The sequence below is a fragment of the Myotis daubentonii genome, chromosome 3, assembly GCF_963259705.1.
Source record: "Myotis daubentonii chromosome 3, mMyoDau2.1, whole genome shotgun sequence".
Classification (NCBI taxonomy): domain Eukaryota; kingdom Metazoa; phylum Chordata; class Mammalia; order Chiroptera; family Vespertilionidae; genus Myotis; species Myotis daubentonii.
In genome coordinates, this window is record NC_081842.1 from 78,960,860 (window position 1) to 78,986,569 (window position 25,710).

Below are 25,710 nucleotides of genomic sequence, written 5' to 3' on the forward strand. Positions count from 1 at the left end.
ATACTTCTAGTAGGGAAGATGATATGCATTCTAGTCAGTGTTACAGAAAGTGACAAAAGCAACAAAAGGTTACCCACCATACTAAAAGGAATTCAAAGGGATAAGTCACTTGAGAGATGAGCTTTAAATTATTCTATTTGGTAAAGAAGTAGTTGTACTTTTGAAACTAATTTCAGTGAAGTGGTATGGACAGAATTTGAATATGTGGAAAACAGTATTCCAATAATAAACACATGGTAACAAGAAATATGAATCTAAGAAAATGCAAATGTACAATTAACAGTGAGTTTGACTAAAGTAAAAGGAGAGGAACAGAAAATGTTGCAAAGATAGAACTAGCTTATGCTAGAGCTTGGGTGTAAGACTTAGTCTAGACTATTCTAAATTTCTTTTAAAAGCAATGGGTAGTCATTGAAAGTTTTTGAATAAAAGGTTGATGTGATCAAATCTATGGTTTTGCAAATCAGATAGGCAGAATGCATAAAATGGATTACAAGAGAAAGAACTGGTGACAAGGAGTCCAGCAAAGAAGCTATTGTCGTCATCCTATAGCCTGAACCAGTACAAAATGAGGGTTTTAGTGAGATAGACATTATGGCACGAGAATCAAAAAGTCTTGATAAGGTATTGAATATATGAGGCAAAAGGCCAGGAGGAGTCAAAGATGATGTCACCATTGAAAAGTCTAGCTGATGGGAGAAACATAAAGAAAATGGGGATTGGAGAAATTATGAGGAGAAAGATGTGGCCATATCAAGTTTTGGGTACCATGAGAATATTCAAATGGAGCTGTTCTGAAGGCAGTTAGAAATTTAGACATTAAGTTTAGAAGAGAAGGCAGGGATGGGGATTTGAAATCATTTGCAGAATAACAGCACTTTTTGAAAGGTTAAGATGTGCTGGTTACTGTGCTAAGTGCTATCTTATTTACATGTGTTATCTTATTTAAGCCTCACAGCAAACAAGTGAACATTATATCCCACTGAGACCTACAGAAGTGATGTAACTTGCCCAAAGTTTCTAAACTAGTAAGAGGAAGAGCTGGGGTTGCAAGCAGGGTATGTCTAAATCTAGAGCAGATCTGTTGATGTGAAAATCATGGATTAGAGAGTAGCTCTGCTTTTTCACCTAGAATGCTATCTAGTCCATGGATGGTGCCCATACCTCCCTTCTGTGATGGAAGAGAGGGAGAGGTCACACACCCTCCACTCAAAGATTCAAAGTTTTCTCCTTCCTTCCCTTCCTCCAGTCATCTTATTTCAAATGGGGAGGGAAAGAAAGCACTGTCTGGGGTGATGGCTGGGTAGGTAGAATAAAATTGGATTTGGCTGCCTCCAAATGAGTCTTCAAAGGGGTTTTAACCCCATGTGTTAGAATTCACTCTAGAATTTTTAAAGATAACTTTTTACCTTTCATATCTTTGAATCCTCCAGAGCAACAAAAGTGCCACTGTACAACGTATAGCTCATGAATAATACCCAATGGTTGAACTTATAGTGTGCATCCCTGAAATCTGCTGCCATAGATTCACAGATACAGAGAACAAATGGATGGTTGCCCGAGGGGGTGGGGTGGCTGCATGAAAAAGGGGAAGGGGAATGAGAAGTACAAATTTCTAGTTATAAAATAAATAAGTCATGGGGATATAATGGATAGCACAGGGAATATAGTCAATAACATTGTAATAACTAGAGGCCCGGTGCACGAAAATTCGTGTACCTGGGAGGGGGTCCCTCAGCCCGGCCTGTGCCCTCTCACAGTCCGGGACTCCTCGGGGGCTGTCTGACTGACAGCTGAGGCTCGCTTCCCAGGGGATTGGGCCTAAGCTGGCAGTCAGACATCCCTCTGGCAGCCCAGGAGCCCTCAGGGGATGTCTGACTAACAGCTTAGTCGGATATCCTTAGCGTTGCGGCAGAGGCAGGATAGGCTCCCGCCACTGCCGCTGCACTGGCCAGCCATGAGCCAGCTTCTGGCTGAGCGGCGCTTCCCCTGTGGAAGGGCACTGACCACCATGGGGAAGCTCCTGCATTGGGCATCTGCTCCCTGGTGGTCAGTGCATGTCATAGCGACCAGTTGTTTCCAGTCATTCAGCCATTAGGGTCAATTTACATATTGCCTTTTTATTATATAGGATTTTGTATGGTGACAGATGGTTACTAGACTTATCACAGTGATCACATCATAAGTTATATAAATGTTGAATCACTATGTTGTACACCTGAAACTACTATTTTATGTCAACTCTAATTTTTAAAAAATTAACCATCCAAATCAAATTGCATGTGGAAGCAGTTGATTTCAGGAACCTGAGAACAAGCCACAGGAATCCAGGTTCCTCCCATCCCCTCAATGGACCTGAATCCAATTTAAACAGGATAAAGACAGATTTTTGATGCAGCTCATCTTGAATAATCAACTGATACTTAGCAAAACCATCAAAAGACCAAAAATCCCACACTTGTATAGTCCTGTTTGAGAAAAAGGATAAAAACACAAGTGTTTTGTTTTTTTTTTAAAGCACAACCTTTAGCAAGTTTGACTAAAAATCCCATGTAATTAAGCTGTCTGTTTTGAAATGAACCTTAACTAGAAACTAGACTCACCCGATAATGTAGCACCAGCCCCAGCCCTAATCCCTGTGGGTGTGTAGCCACATGACAAGCCACCACAGTTCCAATCCCTGCATGTACTAGAGCCTGACCACACTGGCCAGGCAAAGACCAACTCCTCCCTGTGTGCTGTCTTAGCCTCTGCATTATAAAACCCAACATTTATGGAGCTCTTCCGTTTCAGGATCTGTGTACCTTCTTATTTAACCCTCACAATAACCTATCAAGGCAGATACTGTTTATCTCATTTTCTATGTCCATTCTCAGGAAATTTCTGGCTTATGTAGAGGTTAATGTCAATCACTTATGCATGTGTCCTTCCTTACTGGTTCTAACCAAAAGAGTAGGAATGCAATGAACCGAAAAGCAGTCAGGGATCAAAGTTTTCATATACTTTATGGAGGCTAATCACACCAGCTAAAGGGTCCCTGAAAGTGCTGGATTAGAGAAAGTAATTTGGAATTGAAGCCGAAACAAACAAGGCTTCCTATACCCTCCTGCCAAAGCTGAACCTTCAGACCAGCCATGGAGTGCACTGGGTCTGCAGGTAGACTCTTCAACACATCTCCAGCCAGCAGGGTGTGATGGATGGGGCCCGACTCACAGTCATCAGCAGGAGAGAGTGCTGGGAAGCACAGGAGAGAAATGGCTTCTAGAAAGCAGGCACTGTGCGGGTCTATCTGCTTGACAGAGCCCACTGTCTCCCTCTAACAATCTGCCTGGGAGAGCAAGATCCTACTTCTGGATCTTAAACATGGCTTCACACATATTTCTTAAACGTAACTATCCCACTGGCATCATTTAGAAAGGTTTAAAAAATTGCAGTGATCGGGCCACACCCCAGACCAACAAGATCAGAATCTCTAGAGCACAAGTATTTTTGAACATTCTCCAGGCAGTTGCAATGTGTGGCCTAGGCTGAGAACCACAGCTTCATAGGCTTGGTAACCTATCCCCTCGTTATGCCTCCAGTCATAAGTAGCACTTTTTGAGTGGCTACTTTTAGCTGACCTATTGACAAAATCCTCATCGTAACTCAAGAGGCAGATATGATAGCATTCACAGATGGGAAGAGTGGGGCTCAGAAAAGCTAAGTGACAGGCCTGGGATTGCAAACTTAGTATTGTCTCCTGAGCTGGATACTTAACCCTTATATACTTTTTTGTTGCTTTTTGTGGATGCCCTGATCCCAGCAATCTCTCCAGTCAGATCATACAATTTCTCTTTTTGTAGGAAGGAGCAAGTGAGATTTGGAGAAACTGGAACAGTTCATTCCAATACTCCCTTATTAAAGAATACACTCTTTCTGTGGAAGTTAAGGAAGAATTCTAGATTCTATTAGCGATTTTGGAAAATGTGTGGTAGGGAGTAATAATCAATAGTCAGAGTTGGTTAAAATTGTCAAGCAGCTAACACCAAACAGCACAATCTTTTAACAGAATTGCTTTATAGTTTTCAATAGCCATTCTTGGTATCTTGAGACTGAAAATAAGAAAACTGGAGAGCACATATGAAGATAAGGCTAAGAATCCTGAAGAAAGAGGCCATTAAGAGGAGATTATGGGGATAAAAGAATCAAAGTCCCTTGTGAACTACCGATGACCTTACAAGCTCAGCCAAGAAAACCACGAACAGAAGCCTAGAAGACTGGGAGGGGCTGAAAGGCTGCAGGAGAGGTAAGGTAAAGTTCACATTCTGAGGCACAGAGTCAGAGGAGGAAAGGTCATGCATTAATTATAACTCCCATATTTTAAAAGGCAGAGACAAAACAAGAATTAATCTTTCCTTATTTAATATTTTTAAACTCGGCAAAAATAAACATATAAATTGAATCTCGCTTTATACAAGCTTGCTGAAAGTATGTACTGGTAAATGTTAATGTCAAATAATGAGTTAATTTTTCTAGAAGAAATTTTAGCGCTGAAGAGGGTTTACTAGTAAGTAATGTTGATGGTAACTTCTATATAGCAAACAATCATTCTAATTTATTCTTTTTCCAAGTTAGAATTTTCACATAGTGAATTTGCAGGACATTGGCATGTCATTTGATCTAAGGGAAAAATGTGTGGTAGGGAGTATCTCATGACAATAGTGTATCGCAGGGGTCCTCAAACTACGGCCCACGGGCCACACGCGGCCCGCCGAAAACATTTATCCGGCCCGCCGGGTGTTTTTGCCGTCGCTGTGTGCATAGGAATTTGTTCATAGTTTTTTTTTTTTAAACTATAGTCCGTCCCTCCAACGGTCTGAGGGACAGTGAACTGGCCCCCCTGTTTAAAAAGTTTGAGGACCCCTGGTGTATTAGAACAGTTGATGAGCAACAGACAACAGAATTCCTGTCCCTAGATGTGCTTCCTTGTTTTAATTCTTTCTTTCCAAGCTATGAATCATTATTCCCAAATGAGTAGAAAGCTGAAAGGAGGACAAGACTCCACCCATCTGTGCCAGGACAAAGCTGCATCCAGCTTGTGAAATAATCTGCATCTTCAGAACTGCACCTATTACCTGCTCCTTTTGCTGCTAGGAAACTCCAGGAAGTGTTGCAACTGGCAAATCAGGTTAATTCATTTCTGATGAAAGGCAACACGGTTACATTTTAAAATGCTTTCACATTATGTACTTTATAGTCAGCTGAAGATGACTGGATCTATGTTATAAGTTTTAACTGCCAGTCTACAATGTGATGTCATCTTTGGGATAGGAAAACAAACTCTAAATTGATTTGTTGTATGATCATATCATTCTTCTCCCTTGTGTGACTAAATCAGGTCACCTATAAGTGACTTATCAAGTCTATCCTCCCCCAACAAACACACACCACACATACACTAATATTTAGAGCAGGTAAAACTTTACACATTACTATTAAATTCTTGAGACTCTGGTGTATCATGACATGGATAGCAAGTACAGAGTTAACTGAACAAATACATTCTTCTAAAATAATGCCATTTTATTATTTTAACTTTTACTATTTTTATGGCTATCCCTAAGACATTTTGAAATGAGTCTAGCTAAAAAGCATATAGAACATATTCACATCATTTAGTTATGAGGTTAGAAACCATAAAAATTAAGACTTTAAAACAGGTTTCTTAAGTTGCCATAAAGCTCATGTTCTGAAAAATCTGAAAATTAATTTTTTACTTTGGGGGTTACTTTCAAAGATTAGATGAAAAGAGACTAATAGGACTTTACTTGCCACTCATTTTATGTATTAGTTTAACTTTAAAAAGTAGCCAAATATCAGTAATCCATATGATTCTACCTCTTTAGAATCATGGGGGAGCTGAAAAACTGTAGTTTTCATATCAAATGAAACAACACGGCCCTATGTATTCCACAGAAAAAAGTCCTCACAAGAGAGGATGACCTCAGCTACTCTGCAATGTGCTTCAAGTATCAACTACAACACCCATTTAGCACCAAGGCTTATGGTGCTAGCTTTCCATATTACAGGATGCTACTGGTGAGGCTGTGACACAGAAGGCCAGTTCTGACTGGGTTTCTGGACTACAATGACAGTCACAGATAACTTTGGAGTGACAAGAAGCAGGGACCACTGTTTAAATTAATTCCCAACACAAAAATACCCTGTTGTTCAACAATTTAAAAATCCTATTCCCAAAAGTGTTGTTTGCTCATTTAGCTTTTCTCCTGTCTATAGGACTGGAGGGCAATGACACTTCAAGAGTTAGGAAGAGAGAGAAAAGAGAGCAGCAAGCCATTTCATAGGCAATAATCAGCTGCAGAGTAATACTGGCTTTGCTGGAAATCCAAAGCTGACTCGAGTATTTCTTTAATGTACAACACAAATCCACAGCCATTAAGTGAACTTAAGAAAAACTAGCCACATTAAGTATGATAGAGATCACAATACTACTTTGAAAACATGTTTTAAAACTGTGAAACATTTGACATAGTCTCTCATTTTCTAGTGAGTGTTGAGGTTCCCATAGTTCTTGGAAGATAAAACAGAGAGCCAAACACTGGGCATAAAAATAGGCCTATAAAGAAAAAATACATTTTCCACAGAAATGCTCATTTAGAATCTTGTACTTCTTTATCCTAACATATTGAGATTTAAATCAACTGAGTCTCTTCTCATTTTTAAGTTTATTTTGTATAAAAGACAGATTTAGGATATTGTAAGAAATCACTAAGTTACATTTTTAAAAAAATCTGTCAAGTGTTATAGTAATGAAATAAATAAATAAGATTTTTAAAAGTTCAATGTTTATAGACATATTTATCAAAAAATGACTGAATTAGAAGACATTAAATAATGCTGATACACACCAGAAAGGGACTTAGGCAAGGAAAGGCACATCTTTTCACCACAAGAAATAAAGACCATGTTTGGAAGTTAATGACCAGCTGGTTGTGGTAGTTTTCCTAACTCCAGAGGGTCTTTATGGTGGAACGTTCTTTATGGTACTTAGTTGAAATAAAGAGATAGCAGTTGAAGAATTTTACTCTGTGAACCCAAAGTGGTATTAAAAAGAAAGCACTCTTGTAATAAGTCTGGTGTATTAAAGGGGAAGGAGCAAAAATCCCCTTTAATATTTGGTGGTACTGAAAATCCTATGACACTCTAAGATTTAAAAAAGAAAAAAAAAAGTAAAATAAGGTTAATCTTCTTATCTGGCTGAATTGGAATTCCTGTAGTTCCAAAGTTAAAATTTCAAGTACGTAAGATTATTTTTCACCTCTTTTCTTGTAGACAGACATGGTATAGATCAACAGCTGCCATATTTCATCTTAATGAAAGTTATATGCCAATATTTAGGAAAAAGGATCTTAGATAATTTCCCTATGCTATGTAGCTTAAGTTTTTGAAAACAGCATTAATAACTCTGGCTGACTAGCTAACTATAACAGCAAAGTGAACATAAGTTTTGACAATGATGAGGTTTCCCAATGAAAATAAAAATTTCCAGTTGAGTGAATATAATTACTTTACTGAAAAGTCTAACAGACATCAGCAGAACTTGTTCTGGGTCAATTTCCCACTATCAGTTATCTTTCAAAATTTGTGCCAAGTATCTACCCATTTCCTTCTGTCTAGACTCTGACCCTAGACTAGTTTGTTTGAAATATGGAATCACTCAGAGTAATGCATATAAATTTTAGTTGTATTCAAAAACAACTGTGTGAATAAATAAAGTGGGTTTTCAAGATAGAGTGATATATCTGCAAAAAAAATAGTTAAATTCAAAAAAATTGGGGGAGGGAAAATATTACTCTTTAAAAATACTAAAAATGGCAATTGTATAGCATCTAGCTTCCCACTCATGCCACACGATATGCCTTCATTAAGGTGTACTCTTTCTGGTTGGTGTGAGCTGCCCAGATGAAGAGAGCAGAAGCCATGAACTGTAAGGGAGCTGAGACGCAAGCCAGGCAGAAGGACCATCCAAATTCACCGGACACATTCTCAGGCAGCTTTAGTTTCTGGTGGAGTAGCTCAATCCCAGCAACATAGCAACTCACTGAGCCCAGTGTGCACAGACCTTGGAGGAAAATGTAGAAAACAAAACATTGCTAGGTAAGAGCACCATTAAGAGCTTTTCAGGCAATATGACAGAGCAGTAATATATGAATGTTTAGAATTATAACTCTTTGGTCTCTAGGGAGACAGAAAGAAGATAAAATGCTAAATCTGATGACAAGACCTACCTGCAAGGAGATGGAGAATGCCTGTGGCAATGGCGGGGTACAAACTTCGGCAGATACAAGCACAAAGCCCAATCAAAGCACCAAAGCACATCAAACCTAGACTAACAAAAGGTAAAAGGAACTGGCAACGCCAAAGATCTGGAAGAAAAGAAGAGAGGAAAAACATGTTACCATAATTCCAGACAGTTTTCCCACAATGGAAATTTCTTTCCTATTCTATGTAGATCTTTTCTCAAAAATGAGAAAGGAATATTGAGATTTGTTTTGTAAAGCACACTGTTCAAAAAAAAAAATGCTCACTTTGTCCTGATAAATGTAAAAGTAAAAAGACAGTGAAAGTTAACAACTACTGACCTCAGTGGGACAGGTCTTACTAAGTGTCAGGCACTGTTCCATAGATGCTTTGTGTACTAACCCTCCCAACATCCCTACAATCTAGTAGAGCCAGCATTTGAGGCAAAACATTCTGGCTCTACATATAAGCAAATATAAGTCTTCAGAGGATCTATGGCAGTTATAACAAGTCAATAAATGTTGATGATAAGAAAAAAACAAACAAAAAACTGTTGAAAGAGTATACATAAAGTGCAAAGTAGAGGATCTGGTACATACCAGGACTCAATAAAATGGGAGATTTGTTGTTGTTTGTTTTTTTAAATCCTCACCCAAGGCATTTTTTCCACTAATTTTTAGAGAGAGTAAAAGGGAGGGAAGGGGGAGGTGGAGAGAGTAACATCGATGTCAGAGAGGCATATCAACTGAGAGAAACATCGATGTGAGAGAGACACATTGAATGGTTGCCTCCTGCCCGTGCCCCCACCAGGGCCAGTGATCGAACCTGCAACCAAGGTACATGCCTTAACTGGAAATCAAACCCATGACCCTTCAGTCCTCTGGCAGATGCTCCAACCACTGAGCCACACTGGTCAGGGTGATAAATGGCAGTTTTAATTATCATAAATTCCTTCAACCACCTGGGAAGAAAGCTGGTGACTTTACAAAGCATCCTATTCCATTTTTAAATTATTTTAATTAACAGCAATGTATCAGTATCAACACCAAACCACATCTACCTTCTAATGCTAGCTTTACTTCTAGACCTACATAAAAGTTTTTCTCTTTCCTTCAAACTGTTAAAATAAATAAAATAAACTTCTTCCTATGCATTTGCCAGGCAAAATGAAGTACTTGCCATTTTATTAAATGTTTCCTCTCATGACATGGTCATTCTTCTAGGCAAGCTCTAATAAGTCTTTATAGATTGGAAACTAGGTTCAAATCTAAAGACAGTAGTTCCTGGGTAGTCTGACCCTCAAGGAATAATAAATACTCCTAATAAATACTTCCATTTATTTTTGACATCTACAGTTCTGTTACTATCACCTAAGACTGGATTAACACTTGGGGCAGGCCTGCCATTCAATTGACTCATATAGAACTTACAGTCAACTGTGTTCACACAACCCTAACTGAACTCAGGTAGCTGATGTGTTTAACTCAAATACAGGAATTTATTACTTATCCCTCTTTAAATTTAAATTTCCTCTTTAAATGGGCTCATTAAAAATACCTTTTGAAGGGTCTGGATTCTGTCATCCAATGTGTTATTTTTCCTCTCTCAACTTCTTATTTGCAATTTAATAAGTGTGCACCTAACTTCTAAAATATGTTATGAACAGATCAGAGTTTGTCACTGTTAGAGATCTTATTCCAAGTTGACACAATATAATAACTCATCTTGTTCCAAAATCAGAGTTCATAAAAAGGCAAACTTATTTCCTATTTTTCCCCTAATTGTCCTGCTGATATCAAAGTACTCACAGGTTCGAAGCAGATCAATCCCAGTATTGTGGTCTCCAGGCTCAACAAATTTCGCCATAAACTGCTCATTTAGCGTGAAACTCGTGCATCTTGTGACCACATCAAATGATTCTGGAACAAGAATAACAATGATTGCTTGCTGTTTTAATACTAAGCATTTAACAAAAAATCTCTTTCAAGTAACTATTCTCTGAAATAAAAAGTGATAGAGATGTTCGCAGAGGAGACAGCAACATCTTTAGCTCTGACATGTAGGATCAATGCCCAATAGATACCAGTAGTTCTCAGTGGCAGTCTTAAGACCTGGGCACAAGAAAGGGGGGGGAAAAAGTAGGAGCAGTAAAATCAATGAGAATAGATATGTAAGAAGACTAGGAAGGAGGAGGAGCAGGGGACAAAAACAAATAAATAGGAACTTTGATCTTCTTCCCTCCCTTACTCCACCAGCCATCTTCCCCATTTCAGGTAATGACAATTCTACCCTTCCAGTTCCTCAGCCTAGAAAGTTTAGTCATTCTTGTCCACATGCATTCCATCAGGAACTCCTAGAGGCTCTACCTTCAAAATATATCTAGAATCCAGCCAATGCTCAGTACTACCACCCTGGTCTGAGTCACGATCATCTCTCACCTGAATTAGTGCATAAGCCTAATTAGTCTCCTGGCTTCCACCTTTGCCTGACACCTGTATTCAACATATCAGCCTAAGTGAGCAGATCATCTCTCCTCTGCTCAAAGCTCCCCAATGACTCCATCACATAAAAGCCAAAGTCCTCTTCATGCCTAGAGAATCCTGCATGATTTGCTCTACTCCCACCCCAAGAGTACTGCCTCTGATAGAATACCCACTCTCCCTCTCCCTCCATTCCGGTCAAGTGGTTTCCTCACTGGTCCTTCACTATTTTAGGCATCCTCCCAACGTAGGGCTTTTCAGTAGTTGTTTCTTCCAACCTAGATGATCTCCTCTGTCTCCACAAGGACCTATTTGGCCAACATCTTCATCTATATCAAGTCTTTACTCAAGTGATGTCTTTTGTTGGGGCCTATACTACTGAATATTGTAACTTATCCCATCCACATCATGTTTTTCCAACTCCCCTTTATTTTGCTATATTTTAGCATGTGTCATTTTCTAACACTTTATATAATTATTTATTGCTTATACTGTTATACCTATGTTTATTGCCTGTCACGCCTTATTAGAATGTAAGTAGTTTCTCCAGAGTAAGAATTTTTATTTTTATTTTTCCTGATGTACTCCCAGCTTCTAGGCCCTGGAATATGGAGACAGATAATAAATATTTGTTGAAGGATAAATAGTTGCTAAATTCAAATAGCAGGTACTCCTATGCTCTAATAGTTAAATGTTTTACAATAAACTTTAACCTACTTTCCCCTCTTACAAACTACTTTTTTTTCCCCATATAAAATCACAACATCCATCTTCTGATGTATGGCAACTCAAGCCTGTTGTGCTGGGATCTGAATACAGTGATTCCCACCAACAGGCCAACAGAAGTAGTCACAAATTAAAAAAAAACAACACAAAATGTAAAGCTGTTCCTTATGAAGAGCTCTAAAGTTTCCATTTTAATAACCGGAAATTAAAATTTTTAAACGTTAAGAATGCTTGCAAAATAAACGTGAGAGACAATTTCTTAGGTTATTTTTCTTCTGTACATCTTTAATCTATAAGCTCTATCAAGATTGTTGTAAAACAGTCCTGACTGGTGTGGTTCAGTTGGTTGGGCGTTGTCCGAGGCACTGAAGTGCTGCTGGTTCAATTCCTGGTCAGAGCACATGACCAGGTTTCGGGCTTGATCCCTGGTAGGGGACGTGCAGGAGGCAGCTGATTGATGTTCTGCTCTCATGTTGATGATTCTCGCTCTCCCTTCCCCTCTCATTAAATATCAATAAAAAAATCTTTTAAAAAAAGGTTGTTGTAAAACAGTCTCAAATATGCACAGATATAAATGTAGAGTTGGTCAAATTATACTCTCTAAGATTCGGAGGGCAAATGATAATACCTACTAACACAGCTAACATATAAAAGAACTATCAATTCATATTTGTTGATCTGATTTTGGATACTAGTCTAGTCCTTTTTACCAGTTACTAAGTATTTAAAGTCCTATTTGTACTTTTCCATTTATTTCCCCAGGATGTGTGAGATGAATAAAAAGGCTTTTAATAAACAGGTATATAAGTACAAAGATTTAAAATGTCTTTCTCAGGATAAGGACAGTTACTCACTCAACCAATATTTATGAGTACAACGGTAACTCATGAAAGGCGGGGGTAGAAGGTGGTATGGAGAGAAGAACACAGATTTATTTCTTTGAGGAAAGAACTCCCAAACCAGTTATACATAATTGGGTCATCATCCTATCACCTGGTTCCTATTTGAACAGGTAAAGGAGACAGAAGTTAAAACGAGGAATACCTGTCCTTTCTTGGTTATTCCAATATATGTTTTGGGGTATACTGACACAGCGTCTCCACAATCCCATTGTGCCATTATATCGAAAAAGCACATCACTGTACGTCTTTTCATCTGCTTCATCACTAGCAAAGTCGCTCCAGAGGCTTTTGTTCAAATCACTGGAATTTTCTTGAACTGGACTTCGATATTCATACCAGAAGTCTGTGCCAATTGAGGCTGCCATGTAGATGGTGGAAATGAGGCTCAGCACACAAGCAATTACAAATGCTGTAGCGAAACGGTTATCCATTCTGGCATTCACACTGCTCTGTATAAAAATGGAAGAAACGTTAGACTCAACCAAGGACAAATAAAGATCATTTTGAAAGAAATTATCTCAAAATCGCCCTTTATTTCCCATCCTTTGGCTATTTAAAGTAATGTCTACTCATGAAGAAGTTTTTTTTTTTTTTTTTTTTTTTAAAAGCATGTTTTAAATTAAGTTCAAAACAACAGTCAGCACGAAAGTACTTATTGAAAGTTCACATACCCAGGACGCTATGGAGACAGAGGTCTTGTTCTCTAGTCTCTCACCTGCACACTAAAACAGACAACACTGAAAAGGACGTACACGTTACAGATGCAGACAGCACACATCCCCAGAGTCAGCCATGCACCCTGCGTCAAGTTTCAATCACAGACTGAGTTTTTACACGAGCGGCAGCGCAGGCAGTGTCCCGGGTCGGGGTGCGGGGGGGAAAAGGGTATAGGAAAAGGAAGCAGAGGAAGGAAGTCCGCTCCTCCCCGTTCCCTCTCGAGAGGGAACCCTAAAAACCACGTTTAGAATCAGGAACACGGCGTGGAAGGTAGCTGTGAACCCACAGAGAAAGGCTGTTTTCGGTGCAGAGAACGGCAAGGAGGACACAACCACGCCGAATGCTGGATCTCCACCTGCCCTGACCCAGGAACGCGAAGCCAGGCTCCTTCGCCGGCACGTTCCTCGCGCCCACTGCTCTCCCCGTTCCCGACACTCCGGCACCTCCCTCCTCATCCGCAAACTCGGTGAACTCTGCTCCGCCGCAGGGAGAAGTATGCACTAGGCAACAGGAAGGCGCGGACGCGGGCTCCGCGGCGGCGGTCGGTGGCCGCAGTGAAGTGAGTCAAGGCGGATCCGGCCGAGCCGAAGCTGCCCGCAGACCCCGCGGCTCCGACGCACCTTACAGAGCAGCTCGGACACGGGCTCGCGGTCGGCGGGGGTCGCGCCAGGAGGCTTGGGGGTGACTCGGGGCGATCAGGGCAATGACAGTCATGCATGGCAACCCCAGGAGGCGGGTTGGGGTCTATTCCTTTGAACCCTCTGTTATCCTCGTGCTCGCAAATGACCTTAAAATGAGAGGTCCCGGCCCCGGGAGGCGCTCCTCCCAGGCCGGACGCTTGGCGCCGGCCCCTCGCGGGGCGCCCCTGGGGGCCGGGGGAGGTCGACGCGGGCCGGGTAGGGACGGGGAAGCCCTGCGCGGACCCGGCCAGGGGCCCCGGGTACCCGACCAGGCCCCTCCCCAGACCCCTCGGCCGAGGGACCACCCCGCCTAGCTTCGCCGCTCAGAACCCGCCCACCCCAGCGGCGCCAGGGAGGGGACCCTCCCTAAACCGCTGGCAACGTCGCACGGCTACGCGACCCCCGCCCGGCGACGCCGGCCCCGCTCTCTCACCGCCCATCCTCCTGCTCCGCCAGCTTCACCCTTCAGCTCGGACCACAGCGCCCTACTCTCCCCGCGCCTCCTCTGACGCACTTCCCTGCAGAGCCCGCCCCCTCCATAACTCCCGCGCCTCCGCCTCCACCCCAGGTCTGGCCCTGGCCCAGGCCCAGGCCCAGGGCCGAGGGGGCTTGTGGGAGTTGTAGGAGGGACGGAGGGAGAGCTGAGAGAGGAGGCGGACGGCATTCCCTGCGCAGCGCGCGGTGCCTTGTGGGGGATGTAGTTCAGCTCCCGAGGGACAGCAGCAGGCGAACGGGAGGTTTGGACGGGTGGAATCTTTTATTTTACAAGGAAAGGTCTGGGGTCCACTGATTAAGGCGAACTGTCTCCGGTCACTGCTAGTCATCGCTTGTGCCCTATGTAACGGAGGTTTTACAATTCAAAGAGGAAGATACCACCTCAAATTCAAAGATAAGGGAACTGAGCTCAGGGTGAATAACTGACTTCCCAAACTTGAGTGTTGGAGTGAGCCGACTAGCTTTGTGACATTACAATTTACTTCTTTAAGTTTCAGTTTTATTTTCTCCAAAATATGGATGTTCTCCAAAATATGGGTGTTGACAATAGCCCCTATCCAAAGTGATCATTGTGAGTACTGAATGAGGAAGAAAATAAAAAATAAAATGCCCAGCACAGGGACTGAGGCATACATAGTAAACAATTATTAAGTTATTAGAGGCCCAGTGCATGAAATTTGTGCACAGGGGGAGAGGGGAGCACCTCAGCCTGGCCTGCACCCTCTTGTAATCTGGGACCCCTTGGGGGATGTTTGACTGCTGGTTTAGGCTGATCCCTAAACTGGCAGACATCCCTCTTGCAATCTGGGACTGCTGGCTCCTAACTGCTTGCTTGCCTGCCTGATCACCCCTAACCATTCTGTCTGCCTGCCTGATCACCCCTAACCACTTGTCTGCCTCATCGCCCCTGACAGCCTCTGCCTCATCCCCGCTGCCACGGCTTCGTCAAAAAGGTCATTTGGCTGTCCCATCTAATAAGCATGTAATGCTTTTCTTATTATAGATTAGTACTGGAAAATATGTGTTGAACATCTAGGGCAGCCGTGGGCAAACTACGGCCTGCGGGCCAGATCCGGCCCATTTGAAATGAATAAAACTAAAAAAAAAAAAAGACCGTACCTTTTTATGTAATGATGTTTACTTTGAATTTATATTAGTTCACACAAACACTCCATCCATGCTTTTGTTCCGGCCCTCCGGTCCAGTTTAAGAACCCATTGTGGCCCTCAAGTCAAAAAGTTTGCCCACCCCTGCTGGTTCTCAACCTGTGGGTCGCGATCCCTTTGGCGATTGAACGACCCTTTCACAGGGGTCGCCTAAGACCATTCTGCATATCAGATATTTACATTATGATTCATAACAGGAGCAACATTACAGTTATGAAGTAGCAACGAAAATAATTTTATGGTTGGGTCACAACATGAGGAACTGTATTTAAAGGACCAGAAGTTTGGGAACCACTGATATACAGCCTTTAAAAGCTCCTGATTCCTTTAGAGCAGTGGTTCTCAGCCTTCCTAATGCCGCGACCCTTTAATACAGTTCCTCATGTTGTGGTGACCCCCAATTTCATTGTTACAAATTGAACATAATTAAAGCATAGCTATTAATCACAAAAACAATATGTAATTATATATGTGTTTTCCCATGGTCTTAGGCGACTCCTGTGAAAGGGTCGTTTGACCCCCAAAGGGGCTGCGACCCACAGGTTGAGAACCGCTGCTCTAGCAGGAGAAAATAAGCCATTTATAGAGGTAGGAGTCTGTTCATTTCAGTAGGTTTTATGAACCTCTGGACTAACTGTCAAATGACTAGGAAAGACTTACCAGGACCAGGTTTCAGGCATCCTTACGTAGCTCTGTTCAAGCACACATGCGCATACATGATTCAGGGTGGTTGTCTTTGGGGAGACCTGCCAAGGAGGATGTCACTTTCACCCATCAAGTCTGCAGAATGCTCAGAAAACACACAAAACACATTTCACTCAGCAATTTAGGATGGACCTGGAAGTGTCTGCCTGTTAGCGGCTATGACCATTGTGCCCAGTCAGCACAGAGGACTTGCACTGTCCCATCGAATGCAGTAACTCCAAGCACACAACCACATTTCTGACTTATCTCTGGATCTTGGGTGTTTTCTGTTTATACTTATTTGTGTGGGTAGGCAATATAAATCCTTAATAATAGAGTTAAATGTCTGCTTCCACTTCTTACTCTGTTGTTTTGGAAGACAGTAGCTGGACTGAAATATTTTTATAAAATGTTAAAAATAATTTAAGGCAACCATGTACAGATTATGCAATTTACATTTAAAAGCAAAGTTGAACTAGGCTTAATTTGTCAAGGGTGGTTCTAGTTTCAGCAGGTTTTGCAGTTACATCACAGTTTAAATAAGCCAACAACTGCAAATATAGATATGCAGATATTATATGCTTATACTATGTACTTACAAAACAATTCTTAATGTGAGAATTCCCTTTCATACCAAATTCCCTAATCTAATTAAATATTAATTTTTAATTGCATATATTTTAGTAACTAAAAAATTATGTTGAATAAAGTATATCTACATTATATTTTTCTCATAAAATTTTGTTGTTTTTCTTGTGAAAGGAAAACCTAGTAGTATAGAAAGAAGAAAAATAGGAATATATACAAACGCTCAGCTCCAATAAACAACCACCCTAAAAAACTTATATAAAATTTTTCCTTGGGTCCATTCACTATAGAAAAATAGCTATTTAACCAAGAACAAGGCAAATAGAAAAGTTCACCTAAAATGGCTTTCCTCAAGATGGCAGAGTAGAATGGAGGGAGACTTGAATTGGGGAGGCGAACACACAATACAGTGTACAGATGATGTGTTGTGGAATTGTGCACTTGAAACCTATGTAATTTTGTTAAACAGTGTCACCCCAATAAATTCAATAAAAAGGAAAGAAAAAGATGGCAGAGTAGGAAAATGCTGTGCTCACCTCCTCTCACAACCACATCAAAACTACAACTGCCCTAGCCAGTTTGGCTCAGTGGGTAGAGCATCAGCCTATGGACCAAAGGGTCCCTGTTTCAATTCTGGTCAAGGGCACATACCTCGGTTGCAGGCTCCTTCCTGGCTTGGGCTCTGGTTGTAGGAAACCAATCAATGTGTTTCTCTCACATCAATGTTTCTTTCTGTCTTTCCCTCTCTCCTCCACTCTCTCCAAAAATCAATGGAAAAATATCCTCAGGTGATGATTTAAAAAAAAATTTTCAACTAAATGCCCTGTCCAGGTAGCTCAGTTGGTTAGAACGTCATCCTGAAATACCAAGGTTGGGGGTTTGATCCCCAGTCAGGGTACATGTAAGAATCAACCAATGAATGCATAAATAATTGGAACAAATCAATAAACATGTCATCAAATAAACTCATAAAAATTTTTAAAAAGAAGTACAAATTGACAGTTATAAAATTAGTCATGGGGATATAAAGTACATCACAGGGAATCCTATATAATAAAAGCATACTATGAAAATTGTCCACTTGACTGGGAGTTCGATCAGGGGCCTGCTGGGGGAAGGGAGGGAGGCCCTGGCCAGCAGTTGGCAGCTGCTAAAGACCCTACCAGTGCACAATTTTTGTGCACTGGCCTCTAGTATAGTAAATAATATTGTAACAACCATATAGGGTGTCAGATGGGTACTAGATTTATAAGAGGTGACCACTTTGTAATGTATATAAATAACTAATCACTATGTTGTACACCTGATGCTAACATAATATTGTATATCAACTATAATAAAAAATAAATTAAATGAATTCAATGCTCTATATTCCCTGTGATGGAACCTGATAACACTAAATTTGGTAGGATATATTACATTACTAGTGTATTACAGAAAACTCTCCAAGTAACTGCCAAAATAAAAATAAATCATTAACTCTTAGAGTATAAACAGATCTCTTAAACTGGACTACTTAAATTGTTATACACTGTATAATACTCAAATAAGAAATGGACAAGAGTGGGGTTTTTTCTAATAAAATATATCATCATCTGATAAAATTAATGAAAAACAATTTGCTTCATGATATTTGCCATTTATTATAGGGCTCATCAGGACAGCATATATGAGCAGAGATTTCTTTCTGCTATGCTATATGCTATATATTCTGATGAGTCCCTATTTAATATGGGGACCAGAGTGGTTGACAGAGAAGAAGCAGAAGAAATATATCACAATGCCAGTTGGGGTGGCTGTATTCACAGAAAACCTCAGCCCACCTGTGAAGCAGAGGATGCAAGTCGCAGCTATGGCCACATGGTACATGATAATAGATTCTCTCTGGAGAAACCCTTACTCTCTCCTCATCCTCAACATCTGACCCAATTCTGAACATATCTCAGGAACTGGGACACAGAATAGGAAGAGCTCCGAAGTCTAAATTTCTAAAATTTTGTGGTTTAAGGTAGAAGACTTCTAAAAAATTCAAATTTAGAGGTGATTTTTAAACTTTTAAAAAAGTTAGCCAAAGTAATAAAAAAGCATAACATATGAAGTTGGTTAAGATAAATGAATGAGAATAGTGATTCTAAACTTTAGTGTGTATAAGAATGGCCTTTGATGTTTGTTAAACATAAAGTCCTGGACTCTACTCCTAATGATTTTGATTCAATAAATCTGGGACTGTGTTCAGAAAGCTACAGTTCAGAAGGCACCCAAGCGACTCTCATGTGGGTAATGTGGTCTGGCACCCACAGCTGCAAAACAGTGGCTTCGACAGTCCATAAAAGACTTTAATTGGCTAGTTACTAGAGGCCAGTGGAGAGACAATGAATGGTCTCTCCCTTCAACTTGCTCATGATCAGCTCAGGAGGTCAGACACCAAAAGAACAAATCATGTGGAATGAATCATAAACAGTGTTGTATAAGGTCTCAGAGAACATAAAGGTGGAAGCAATTATCTGCCGGGATAGGAGAGGAAAGTTGAGCAGCTTGGAGGGGAAACCCATTCTTGAGATGGCATATATGCTGTAATTCAGTTACTAATATTTACATCTTACTCTTTTTTTTTTTTAAATCATCCTGTTCAGACTGCTTTTTTATAGGCTGTATGTGTGATATTGTTTTGAGTTTTGGTCTATGTGTACTGCTTATTTTATTGTTAATTAACTCATATTTATGTCAAAGAGCATTTGAAGCCTGAAAATGACCATTACACCCGAGCTGATTTAGAGCAACGTCCGCCCTTACTTTGTCTAGTCAGCTTCTATTATGGGTTCTGTCTTAAAATAGCTTAGTATTCTCTGAGCTATTAAAAACTCAGAACAATTCTATTTGTTCACTTTTGTGGCTCAAAACACTTAATTTGTTTTTTAACTTGGGTCCCAAGATACTGTTGATCCATGTTAGATATTCTCACTTCGTAGCATTCAACCACTAATTACTGCATTCCAAGTGACCATGCATCATGAAGTAAATCATTTTGTCTACAGCTGGCTTAAAATTTACTGAGAAATTCAGATTTGTTTGACATAGTTTACATCAGCAGGCCAACAATTTTGAATGCTGAAAGAAAATTTAAGGCCTACAGAATAATTGTGCAGCCAGATATTTTTCTCTAGAGCAGTGGTTCTCAACCTTGGCTGCACATTAGAATCACCTGGGAATCTTTTTAAAATCCTGATTTCTGAGCCTCATCCTCCGGAAATTCTGTTTCTTTGTTACTAATGTTGTGGCCCTAGCCCATAACAAAGAAACAGAATTTCCGGAGGATGAGGCCCAGAAATCAGGATTTTAAAAAGATTCCCAGGTGATTCTAATGTGCAGCCAAGGTTGAGAACCACTGCTCTAGAGTATGAGCATCAACTCTTTTCCATTTTATAATTTTTATGTGGATTTTTTGAGACATATCTAAATTTTTTTTAAATATATTTTATTGATTTTTTACAGAGAAGAAGGGAGATAGAGAGTTAGAAACATCGATGAGAGAGAAACATAGATCAGCCGCCTCCTGCACATCTCCTACTGGGGATGTGCCCGCAACCCAGGTACATGCCCTTGACCGGAATCGAACCTAGGACCTTTCAGTCCACAGGCCGACGCTCTATCCACTGAGCCAAACCGGTTTGGGCTAAAAATTTTTAAAAAAGTATTTTCGGCCCCAAATCTATCTTATCTTCTAAAATGCCAAAAGAACTTCTGTTTGCATAATATAGATTCTAACAATACAATTAAAGTATAAACATACATATTAATTTAAGACACATACACATAGATATAGTGGTTGAATAGTCTGTGTTTACTCCATTAATCCTTTTCAAGTTAATATTGTCCTGCTTCAAACTATTTGACAAAATAAATCATTCTATTAAATATTTAAGGCTTACACATGGGAAAGACTTTCATCCCAGAAACGTCAAAGCATTAGTTCTTCTCATTTGCAGCCTGTACTTAGTAAAGGGTGTGCCCCTAACCCCTCCCCACCTTTCATGAACAACACAGGACAGCCAGGAAATAGAAGAAGGCAGACCCAGACCAAAAAACAGCAACTTCTGGGTGACTTCCCGGGGCTGCCCCAGATCAGGGGAGCCCTCATCTTCCCCTGATTTAGGCTGACGCCTAAGACTGAGGTGACATTCAAGGACAAGAGAGGAGGGAATACAGCAGGCAGGATCATTCTTTTCAACATAGTAAGTCTGAAAGAAATAAAAATTCAGTAGAAATAACTTCAAATGTTTAACAATGGTATTTTCATCTACATGCATTCGTAATATCAATCTGAAACTGTAATTTTGTAGATGAAATGAGATGGAGGGAAAGAGGGAAGGAGAGGAGAGTGTGAGGGGAAGCTTGAGCCACTTCGGCTAGTAAAAATTTGAAATAAATGGAGTCAATTTCAGAATTTGTTATATTTTGCTATGGTCTTTCTAATATAAAAGAGAATAGATAAGAAAATATGATGGGATCTTTCCTACGTCAGCCTACTTCCCAAGTGTTTTGAATGAGCCAAAAATCTTCCTTTTATAGTGCCTATACTGGCAACTTCATTATAATGTCACTTAATATAAGTCTTTCTGTTGCCAGGTCAATAATTTCCAAAGTTAAGTTCACTGATGTGTGGAGGTACTTAAGGAAAAGTCATAGCTCAAAAACTAAACAATCACTGCTACAAAAGTGAGGTGTAAAGAAGAGAGGGGACCTAGAGTCTGATGAAGGGTAGGTGTTTAAGGGTTAGTAGGAGAAAAATCTTTCAAGCAAGAATCTTAATCCTAACAAAGGGAATGTTATTGGTTGAATTATAATAGCAGAGAAGTTGAAAATATCAATTTGTGATTTTTAAACCTGTATTTGTAAGTTATAAGAATGCCTGGAGTTAAACCCAATGAATTCACCATTGCTAATAATACTGAATCACAAAAATAAGAGCTTTTCTAATCAACTCAAATAAACTAACATTCCCAAAGCACCTACTATGTGCAAGGTGTTGTGCTAATCATAGTGGACATTTTTTTGCAAATAATAAAAGCACAAGATATGGCCTCAGGCTTTGAAGATTTTAAAAAAATAACAACACACAACGTATTGAGTGAGACAGGATTGATTATATATGAACTAAAAGAGTCAAGTAATTGGGAGAAATCTCATAACCTAACTGGGACCATTATGTTTGTCATAGATGCAGACTGGCATGATTTAGAGTTTCAATTCACTCTTCATGCAACGGAAAACTATTTTCTTCACATTTTGCCAATCATGTAAATAAAAACAGTATCTTCACCATCATCACCTTAAAATTCTAAAAGTAAAACAGTATCTTAAATGTGAGACAGAGGGCTAGATCAAAAGGATTCTCTGTTAGAAAAGCAAAATAGGTCTTTAACGTAGGTAAGGAAAAAATGTTAATTCATTTTCTAATTTCTGGATTTAAAGAAACAAGTTCAAAACCTTGAAGCAAGAACTAAAAAAGCAGCTTAGTTTCCTGGGCAAATGTAAATTGAAAAAAAAACCACAACCACCCAACACCAATCAGGGTGACGTTCCTGGTGGGCGCTTTCTGAAGAGTGGTAGAAACTGCTTTTTTTAATCTCTGTGTTTATGTTTGCACCAAGATCTAAGGGAAGGGTGAGGTGGGGGAGGAGTGGCACTGTATAAAAGAAGCTGCCTTGAGATTTCTAAAATTCATACAAAAACTTCCTAGGTAAGGAAACTTACCAGATTTTGCCACCTGATCTTTAGGGATGGACCCAGAAGCAACCTCTGTTTATTGGGATTATTTATATGGGACAAGCCCAAATCCTGACGATCTGGAGGAGACCCACTTCCATGCTCCTTACACATCTGTTTTCCTCCCCATCTTTTACGCAACCGTGTTCCTGCTCGGGGCGCTGGGGAACCTCCTCCTCATGAGCGTGTTGCATTTCAAACGGGGCAGCCGGAGGCTGATCGACATCTTTATCTTGAACCTGGCCGCCTCGGACTTCATTTTCCTCATCACGCTGCCTCTCTGGGTGGATAAAGAAGCCTCGTTAGGACTGTGGAGAACAGGTTCTTTCCTGTGCAAAGGCAGCTCCTACATGATCTCAGTCAACATGCACTGCAGCGTTTTCCTGCTCACCTGCATGAGCATCGACCGCTACCTGGCCATTGTGTGTCCCGCCGTGTCCAGGAAATTCCGAAGGAGAGACTGTGCGTATGGAGTCTGTGCCAGCGTCTGGTTTGTCTCTTGCCTCCTGGGGTTGCCTTCTCTTCTGTCCAGGGAGCTCATCCTGATTAATGATCAGCCATACTGTGCAGAGAAGAGGGCCACTTCAATTAAACTGACTTGGGCCCTGGTGTCCTTGATTGCTACCTTTTTTGCGCCTCTGGTGAGCATTGTGACCTGCTACTGCTGTATCACAAGGAAGCTGTGTGCCCATTACCAGCAGAGGGGAAAGCATAACAAGAAGCTGAGGAAATCCATCAAGATCATATTCATTGTCGTGGCAGCCTTTGTGTTCTCCTGGCTGCCCTTTAATACTTTCAAGCTCCTGGCCATTGTCTCTAGGTTGCAGCAAGAACACTACTTTTCCTCGTCTATTCCCCAGCTGGGCATGGAGGTGAGTGGGCCCTTAGCATTTGCCAACAGCTGTGCCAACCCTTTTATTTACTATATCTTTGACAGCTACATCCGCAGGGCCGTTGTGCACTGCTTGTGCCCTGGCCTCAAGAACTATGACTTTGGGAGCAGCACGGAGACATCAGATAGTCACCTCACGAAGGCTCTCTCCAACTTCATTTATGCAGGGGACTTTGCCAGGAGGAGAAAGAGGTCTGTGTCACTCTAAACGGAACTCTGACTTTTCAAGCTCTGTTGGTGGACCGGACAGCTCATTTGGGTCGACAAAGGAGGAGGAAGAGTATTGCTAAAAGTATTCATATTGCTTCATTAATGCAAGGAAGAGTCAATTTTTATGAAAAAGACAATTGAAAAGTCTTTGTGTTTGTGGATATAATTAGGCCATATGCTGGTGGGGTGGGGTTTTTTGTTTTTTGTTTTCCACCAGACTGGCCTTATTTGACCCTTGCCAATCCAGTTCACAGGGCAAAATACAACTCCTTTATGTCCTTGAACTCTGAGATAAAAGCTCCTGCTTGGATTAGTTTCTTTCTTCAAGATTCTTAACGCACATTTAGGCTTTTTCCTCTTTCAAGAACAATGGTACCTTGGCCCACACCACCCTTCAAACTGGGCTCCAAAGTGGACTACAGTTAAAGGATTCTGCCCACTTATACCTGGTGAGACAAGTGGTGTCAATGTAGGTAGCAGAAAATATAATATATCTGTGCTCTGACAGTAATTGTTCCTGAGTAATGAGGTGAGGGTCTGGTCTTGTTATTTAAAACCTCGTATGGTGATTCTTTACCACCTTCCAATGTTGGCTTTCATCCTGTGCCATTCAAGATAACTTTAGACTGGCAAAAAGCTCATGGGGGGTGAATCATTTTGTATTATGTTTATGACTTGAGACTTACATTATTATCTGGCCTTCTAGAGTATTTTAACAAGAAAGGTTTGACCTTTATTTTCTTTATAAGATATATTGGTAAAGTTGTATCTCATTATAATGGTGTAGTAACTACTTTTCAATGGGATTTTGCATGCTCTTTTGTTTTTATTGTCTTTATAAATTAGGATATGACTTTGCTTTAATTATATGTTTTTAATTTATGCCGTTATCTAGGTATCAAATAAAAATGTTACTAATAATATAATTAGGGGTCATCAAATGCTTAGCTACAGCCTTGTGCAGATTATGCTTTTGTAATTTAATTAAAATGTTAGTGCTACACATTCCTCATAGTATCATTTGCTGGAGTATATAATTTCAAGATTTGATCCAGTAATATAAGAAGGCAGGATACTCTGAAGTAAAAAAACATCATAACAATGATGATGTTGGTATTTTATATAGATTTTTTCAAACCCAGAGACTATCCTGAATTCCTTCACCCAATAAATATTTACTTAGATGATTTGCATCTAATATTCTTTTTAAAGACTTTGGAGTGAAAAACTAGCAATGTAATTAGCAGTAAACACAAAAGCAGCAAACATACTATTGGAAACATTTTTTAATTTAAAAGAAAGATGTTATATTTTTAAACTCACTGTTGACTCAAATGAGTTAATGTTTTACTTCTAACTATTAAGTTTGAAAATCAGAGAAAGCTTATAATTTTTTCAGAGATGAAGTTATTCAAGTTCATTCTATGTATGTATCTTTCACATTAAAAAATGTCAAATATTGGGCATCTTATAATCCATTTAAAAGTTGAAAATATAATTTTTTATTTTGTAAATTGGTTAATTTGTTCATTTCTCTTACGCTTTTATTAAATAAAAATATAATGTCCTTATATACGTATTCTATGTTGTATTAATTTTATCAACACATTAATATTAATTAATAGTAATATTCTTAGTATTTTAGTAATTAATCATAGATATAGAAAAATGGCAGTGTAAATCATAAGAAATAAAGTTTCTTGGAATACTTCAAAACTGAATTCAAAACAATTAAATAGATCTCCAAACGTTAGATGAAAACAAAATATGGAAGGTAGAGACATTCACATTTTTAGAACAAATCAATAAAAACACTATTACTAATCGTGAAAATCGTTGTCTTTAAAAAATGCTCCCTGTAAAAAATAGCCCAATCACTTAGCTAAGGTATTTGTTAGGAAATGAGAAAACATAGATTATTAGGTTTAACTTCATCTTTAATGTTGGAACATTGAGCAAATAATTTTAATCTTTCATACTTAAATTTAGTTGGTACTATATATGTATAGAATTCTCAAGAATATTATAAGACTAATATAATGGTTTTTTAAAAATACTGAGTAACAAATTATTATATAAAGCTATTGGGTTTCTATTATTAAT

General features: G+C 39.8%; 2 protein-coding genes across 4 annotated transcripts; one reads left to right on the plus strand and one right to left on the minus strand.

The window, feature by feature from the left end:
- Positions 1 to 7,219: 7,219 nt before the first annotated feature.
- Positions 7,220 to 14,366, minus strand: CLDND1 (claudin domain containing 1). 3 transcript variants are annotated; one of them, XM_059687946.1, is made up of 6 exons: positions 14,240 to 14,288; positions 13,081 to 13,131; positions 12,552 to 12,858; positions 10,110 to 10,220; positions 8,289 to 8,426; positions 7,220 to 8,122 (listed from the first exon to the last, which is right to left on the minus strand). In XM_059687946.1, exons 3-6 carry the CDS (start codon positions 12,838 to 12,840, stop codon positions 7,902 to 7,904), a joined length of 759 nt encoding a protein of 252 aa, XP_059543929.1. In that variant the 5' UTR covers positions 12,841 to 12,858; positions 13,081 to 13,131; positions 14,240 to 14,288; the 3' UTR covers positions 7,220 to 7,901. The 3 variants fall into 3 exon arrangements, with proteins under 3 accessions (XP_059543929.1, XP_059543927.1, XP_059543928.1); XM_059687944.1 differs by having other exon boundaries at positions 13,081 to 13,124; positions 14,240 to 14,260; XM_059687945.1 differs by lacking the exon at positions 13,081 to 13,131 and having other exon boundaries at positions 14,240 to 14,366.
- Positions 14,367 to 22,437: 8,071 nt separating this feature from the next.
- On the plus strand, positions 22,438 to 25,154 carry GPR15 (G protein-coupled receptor 15). Its single transcript, XM_059687948.1, has one exon. The coding sequence runs from the start codon at positions 22,520 to 22,522 to the stop codon at positions 23,603 to 23,605; it is 1,086 nt and encodes a 361-aa protein (XP_059543931.1). The 5' UTR covers positions 22,438 to 22,519; the 3' UTR covers positions 23,606 to 25,154.
- The last annotated feature ends 556 nt before the right edge of the window (positions 25,155 to 25,710 follow it).